The following is a 7111-nucleotide window of genomic DNA, read 5'->3' as shown; positions in this document are numbered from 1 at the left end:
AAGCACCAAAGCCCCCCCCCCCCCATAGTTCTCCTTTAAGTTTAAAGCCCACCTGGAAAGACACAGACCTGAGAGAGGCTCTAACACAGAGGTGAGCAAACTCTCGCTGTGGTGAAACTACAAATGCCATCATGCGTCTGTGTCTCGGAGTTATACCTGTAGCTGTGAAAATCTTGCAATGCCTCATGGGATTCGTAGTTCAACAACAGCTGGAGGGCGGGAGTTTGCCCACCCCCGCTCTAAGGTGTTTTAGGAAAAATTAACAGACCCTATCACAGTGTCTCTGTGCCTTGTGATCATTATGAGCCAATCACAGCAATTACAAATGTAAAACACAAAATGTAAACAAACCCTCCCCTTCTGCCAATCACTTCCACAGAAAGCTACAATGTCAGCACCGTACTGTGCACAGTGCCCACCCACAGACGCTGAGGGGAAGTCAGAGGGAGACCCGACGCTGGAAAAGATGAGAGCCCAGCAGCCATGGGTTTATAATGGCGGGTTGCCATGTTGTCGCGGACTGCCGCTTGTTTCTTGGAGATTGCGTTACATGGAGGTTAGCAGTTTTGAGTGTATTAGCATTCATATGTATATGCCTTTGTGTAATGTTTGCAATGTACAGTATCTGTTGGCGAATGTTTATATAGTGGTCACTGCCACTTGTGAGAGTCTCAATCTGCTGTGTTCCCTGGAGCACGCAGTGGTTCTTCCGGCTGACCCCTTACATCACTACAGATCACAGTAGGTCTGCGGGAGGACGCGGCAGATCAACACTCCCAGAAGACAAAAAATCAGGAGGAACATTTCTTCTTCACATCACAGGCAGCAAGAGAGGGGGGAAGTATTCACTTCATTCGTTTCCAGGGGGAGAATATCCCAGCAACATTGGGGAGACTCGCCCTCTCTATCTGTCCAGGTGACCATTGCTCCAGAGACAAAAAACCCCCCGTAAAACTAACAGTAAGCCCTGAAGAAGGGGGGGATTACCCCCGAAACGTGTTAGCTATTGTCCACCATCACATGCTGAAGGGTCTCATCTTCTTTCTTCCGTAGTCGGGTTATTGATCACTGGTTTGCTGATGTTATCTGGACTGAACATGTGACTAGAATGGACGTCTGATTTATACATTCTGTTTTCATGAATGGGATCACACGAGGAAAAAGTGTAAACTTCAAATTCCTACAGTTGTCACCACAACAGTAAGAGGGAGAAAATCAACCAATGGTAAGATCAGTTTTGGGAACAAATGTCAAAAAAGGGATTTCTTCTCACTTCCTGCTGTATTTCTGGGACAGGAAGTAAATGGAAGAATATACATACAATGTTGTTTTAACACCTCCCTCTGGGCAGGTTATCAACACCTCCTAGACTCCAATTATGCAAATGCAATCAACACCTGGTTGTGATTTACAGATTATGTGGATTGGAACAACATTCCCTATATTTATTCCCAGATAATTTTTTGTACAAGGCATTCTGAATGGAGAAAGCTGGTCGGATGACCAGTGAAACGTCTTCAATAAAAATACAGCAAGTCCAGCTGTCTTGACTGATTTTTTTTTTACAGATATACAATGACCTGGAAAACGGAAGAAATCTCCAATAGGAAAGTTTCACTTTAGGTTATATATGGTTATAACTTATATACTATATATATATGATCCTAGGATACTATAAAGTGCCAAACAATGTGATCGTGCTTAACAAAAACAACATATACAAGTAAACAGACATTGTAGATGTGATTTGCTGAATTTTGTGCAGAGTTCTGCCAACTCAAACTGAAATTTTAGGCGAGTTTGGGAGATTACAAAAATGTGGTATAATCAACGAAACAGTCAATTGTCACCTGACCTCAGAACACTGCCGTCTGCAGATGGACGCATAGCAGAAGGTTCATAGATGATGCCAGCCGCCGCTGGGTACCATCCCGGTAGAGAACGGGCCTAGGTGCCTGATCCAAGAGGTTGGGGGCTCTCTGCTGGTGTCTCCAAGAGGTTAGATCTGGTAAAGACACAAAGAAACAAGATTATTATTGATACATTGCCCAAAAATTCACCCAATATTTTATGATGTCATCTCTACAAATAAAGTATTGTTCCCTTCTCAGTGGAAAATAAATCACAACGCATCTTATACATAAAGCTACAAAGACAAACATCCTTAAAGGAGAACTATGGGGTCAGGGCTTTTCCCCATAGTCGGGAGTTCTGACTCTCCTCTGACCTCACAAGCTGCCCCCTCATTCTGGGTCATGCAAATCAAAGTGAGGATATGATGACAATGGCAGAGGGTTCCCCTCAGAGCGAGCTCCCTGCCTGTCACCCTAGGCTTATGGCCAAGTCATCTTTGCTGAAAGGGAGGAATCGGCCAACTCGAACTCTGACATTCCAAATCAGCAGAGTTCAGAGGACCAGGGGTGCGGGATTCCGATCGCCCGACGCCAAGGACATGCAGGTGGTCTTTTCTCTACATCTCCGGTGAGTATAACTTTTTTTTTTTTTCTTCAAGGACAATTCCAGGCAAAATGATTAACCCTTGGCAGTGAGGCTACCTCTACATTGCAGGGGTTAAGTACGCGTTTTGGTCAAAGGAGGAAAACAAAAGAAATACCTCACCTGATCCTCTGAGCCTGCTCGCTCTCAGACCGGTCCCTGGAGCCTCTCTCCCCTTCTGCTGTAGTGGTCTAAGGACCCCTCGAAATCACCACGTCCAATATACAGTGTATAGGACGTGAAAACACAGAGACATGCCATCACTAGAGCGGAGGAGACTGGCAGGAGGAAGCGCTGTGATAGCCAGCCAACTCCGATGATCGGGTAAGTACATCTTTATTAAATTCCTCCCTAAAACCAAAACGAACAGTTAACCCTTGCAGTGCGGGAAGGTAGACCCACAGCAAGGGTTAATAATTTTCCCTGGATTCCTGCTTTAACCTGGACATAAACAAACAGTTAACCGTTGCAGTGTGTGTGGGGTGCCAGACACATACGCACATTTTGTTAACCCTAGCCCACTGCAAGAGTTAATCAAATTTGTGCCCGGAGATCTTCTTTAAAGCCCAGGTGTGCTTTATCCATGTCCTAAGGGGGAGAGCTGCGTTCACTTCCTGTCCTGTAGATGCAACAGGAAGTAAACCGAAATGCAAGAAAAGAGAAAGAGGTGTCCCCCAGCGGAAGATTTTGCCTCTTCCTGTTCTGGAGACAACTAAAAATAAATAAATCACTTTTTCACCTGTAAATATTCCCTCTGGGGACACAAGTAAGCACAGCAGAGGTTCTAACCCTTCACTACTCCATCAGTGAACGGAGAACTTTGCTTGTTATAGGCAATACCAATTAAATAAAAACCACAATCATCTGCTACATACAAAGTCGGGACATTGCAAAGATTAAAATGGACACATTGCATCCCGTTGGAATCCTTTTATATCACCTCATGCGCTAGCTAAACCCAGGACAAGAGAGACCGCAATGTAATCATAAAATAGAATAAAGATGCAAATATAAAAACACACAATCACCCTACAACGTCAGCGGTCCCGACACGCACTTCCTGACAACAGATGACAACAGCAAAATGACAGCTAGCAGGAGAAGAACCCTGAAAATCAGCAGGCTCGGCGGCCCTGGGACAAGGTTATTGTAAAGTTACACCAACCCGATGAGTGTGATCCTCGTGTGTGGTGCAATCGCACCCCGAAAACCGCCAGCGAGACCAGCAGCAGCGCGGAAGACGACCAGCCCGGGGAAGGAGTATAGATTCGGAATAAAGATTAGTCAGACTTGGCTGGAATGCTGGATCTCGGAAAAGCGAGACAGGGGAAGAATCTCCGAGGTATAAAGATTGATGTCAATAGGGATGTCTGAGATGGCAGCTAATTGAAAAACAAGGCAGCGAAGACTGAGCGGAGGTGAATCCAAAGACAAGACTGATATTAACATGTGAAATCCTTCATACACTGACTTTCTGCTTCAGCAACCCAGAGGTTAAAGCCAATCCCTCGTCGTGTGAAGAGGAGGAGAGGAGATATAATTCACCGATAGATACAGATGTGATCACGGGCCCGGTACCTTCGCCATGCAACTGTACAAGTCATTGTACTGCAAGTACATTCCCAGTGACCCCGCGAGGACCCTTCACACGGTCGTCGGTTACGACTTCCACAAATTTGTCTGATGGGTTTTGCAGTATACAGATGCCTTGTCGCACTCCTTACCGCATGTCCCATGTTTGGGTTTTGCATCCACATACAAATCTATGGAAGTGTAAAACCCAACTGAAGCAGGCCAAGAGGTCAACTGAGGTTCAAATAACTGGTCTATGTAAATGCCAAATTTGTAAAAACAGTTGCCGACCATGATGTCCTCTTAGTAGTTGCCCTCCACCAAACTGTAGGTGATGTTCTCATATGCAAATTTCCACAGCAGGTCACGCCAATGGCTACTATGGAGGAAGGAGTGAGGGAGCACTGTCAACAGTGAGAATAACTAGGTAGGGGGTGAGCATTGGCAAGGTAAAAGGGTCTGTTGTTGTCTACCATGATGTCCTCTAATTAGCTGCACTCCACCAAACCATTGGTGGTGTTCTCATACACAAGTCCATGTCTACATACTGAAGCAGGTCAGGAGGTCAACTACGACTCAAGTTAACCTGTCAATGTAAATGCCAAAATTTCATTCAGTAAAACTGTTCCCTACAATGATGTCCTCTTAGTAGTTGCCCTCCACCAAACTGTTGGTGGTGTTCTCATACAGAAGTCCATGTCTACATAGTGAAACCCACAGCAGGTTATGCCAATGGCTACTACGATTTAGGAAGGAGCAAGGCAGCACTCATTCTATGTTCTCATACACAAGTCCATGTCTACTTACTGAAGCAGGTCAGAAGGAGGTCAACTACGACTCAAGTTAACATGTCAATGGGAAATGGCAAACTTCCATTCAATAAAACGGTTGCCCACCATGATGTCCTCTTAGTAGTTGCCCTCCAACAAACTGTTGGTGGTGTTCTCATACAGAAGTCCATGTCTACATAGTGAAACCCACAGCAGGTTATGCCAATGGCTACTACGATGGAGGAAGGAGCAAGGCAGCACTGTAAAAGGCGAGTAGAACTGGGTAGGGGGTGAGCATTGGCAAGGTAAAAGGGTATTTTTAATTTAAAACACAAAGTTACTGAAGGACAGGAGGTCAACTGAGGCTCAAATTAACCGGTCATTGTAAATGCCAAATTTGTATTCAGTAAAACTGTTGTTGCCTACCACGATGTCCGCTTATTAGTTGCACTCCACTAAACTGTTGGTGGTGTTCTCATACACAAGTCCAGGTCTACTTATCGAAGTAGGTCAGAAGGAGATCAACTACGGCTCATATTAACCTGTCAATGTAAATGCCAAAATGTTATTCTGTAAAACTGTTCCCCACCATGATGTCCTCTTACTACTTTAAAGGATAACTATGAGATGAGTGATTTCCACTCACCTCATAGTTCTAAGCCGACCTGTGACAATGAGACTGCCACAGGTCGGCTCAGTAGATCGGGAGGTGAGCGAACACATACCGGGTTCGCTCACCTCTCGATCCTGTCACGGCTCTCTGCCGTGACAGGGGGAGGGGCTGGATTCCCCTCTCCCCGCTCCGATCTGCCAGGCCTGCCCGGCGGAACGGACGGGGGAGGGGGCGGGTACAGCTGGCTCTGCCTCTAGATAGGCAGAGCCAGCTGTCACTCACGCAGCTGGGCGGATCCCGACATCTAAGTCGGGATCCGCTCCGGCGTCTCAGTATACCGCGAGCTGTAGCTCGCTGTAGCTCGCTGTATACTGAGCTTAGGGTGATGGGAGGACGCTAGTTTTTGTCCTCCCGTTACCCTAAGGAGAACTATGGGGGAAAAAACTGACCCCATAGTTCTCATTTAACTGCACTGCTGGTGATGTTCTCATACGCAAATTTCAATGTCTACTTACTGAAGCAGGTCAGAAGGAAGTCAGCTATGGCTCAAATTAACATGTCACTGGGAAATGACAAACTTCCATTCAATAAAACGGTTGCCTCCCATGATGTCCTCTTATAGTTGCACTCCATTACCCTGCTGGTGGTGTTCTCATACACAAATCCATGTCTACATAGTGAAACCCACAGCAGGTTACGCCAATGGCTACCACGATGGGAGGAAGGAGCGAGGCAGCACTGTAAAGGCAAGTAGAACTTGATAGGGGGGTGAGCATTGGCAAGGTAAAAGGGTCTTTTAAATTAAAACACAAACATACTGAAGCGGGTCAGGAGATCAACTGAGGCTCAAATTAACACGTCAACGTAAATGCCAAATTTGTATTCAGTAAAACTGTTGCCTCCCATGATATCCTCTCAGTAGTTGCAATCCACCAAACTGCTGGTGGTGTTCTCATACACAAGTCCATGTCTACTTACTGAAGCAGGTCAGAAGGAGGTCAACTACGGCTCAAAATAACTTGTCAATGTAAATGGCAGATTTGTATTTAATAAAATGTTGTTGCCTACAATGATGTCCTCTGCTAGCTGCACTCCACCAAACTGTCAGTGGTGTCCTCTGATGCAGTCTCATGTCTGCTTACTGCATACCAAAGGTCTATCCCCTCTTCCTGTCCCTGGGTGACAACGATGCATTATCAGCGCCAGCGGTGTTAACCTGGGTGGGCCGTTCACACAAAGTAATACAATCCTGCGTGTCGGTGTTTGGTCTAGATGTACACAGCGTGACCCAGTATAACGAAGTCTCCTCTCGCTCATGTCTGCCTACTGAAGAACTGGATTGACAGCTCCTCCCGTGTGCATGTGTTGCTGCTTCCAGAGATCAGCACAGACCATTACAAGCTCTCACTGTGCTATGCATGCTGGGTAATGTAGTTCCATCATCACTATCAAGTGACGATAATTTGTCTGGAGCTCAGGAACACAAATACATTTTCGGGAGGCATGAACAGAGAAGTTACCAAGGAATAAAACATGTTTTTGTAAATAGACCACAAAGGCGGAAGTTTTATAAAAATCGTCGTTAGTGTTCCTTCCATTCTTACAGACACATGCAGACAGTACGGTGGCCTTAAAGCCCACCCCCAGAATATCCCTCCCA

At 45.8% G+C, this 7111-nt stretch overlaps 1 protein-coding gene across 3 annotated transcripts in view; it reads right to left on the bottom strand.

Moving 5' to 3' along the window:
• The window catches only part of HMBOX1 (homeobox containing 1), a 49482-nt gene extending 47547 nt beyond the window's left edge, over positions 1–1935 (bottom strand). For all 3 annotated transcript variants that reach the window (XM_018570086.1, XM_018570089.1, XM_018570088.1), the window contains exon 1: positions 1856–1935. In XM_018570086.1, coding sequence (XP_018425588.1) covers positions 1856–1887 — 32 coding nt within the window. In that variant the 5' untranslated portion in view covers positions 1888–1935. The remainder of the gene's footprint in view (positions 1–1855) is intronic.
• Between the last annotated feature and the right edge of the window lie 5176 nt (positions 1936–7111).

Source organism: Nanorana parkeri, unplaced genomic scaffold (assembly GCF_000935625.1).
Source record: "Nanorana parkeri isolate BGI_ZX_2015 unplaced genomic scaffold, ASM93562v1 scaffold1453, whole genome shotgun sequence".
Taxonomy (NCBI): Eukaryota; Metazoa; Chordata; class Amphibia; order Anura; family Dicroglossidae; genus Nanorana; species Nanorana parkeri.
This window is presented reverse-complemented; position numbering and strand designations above follow the sequence as displayed.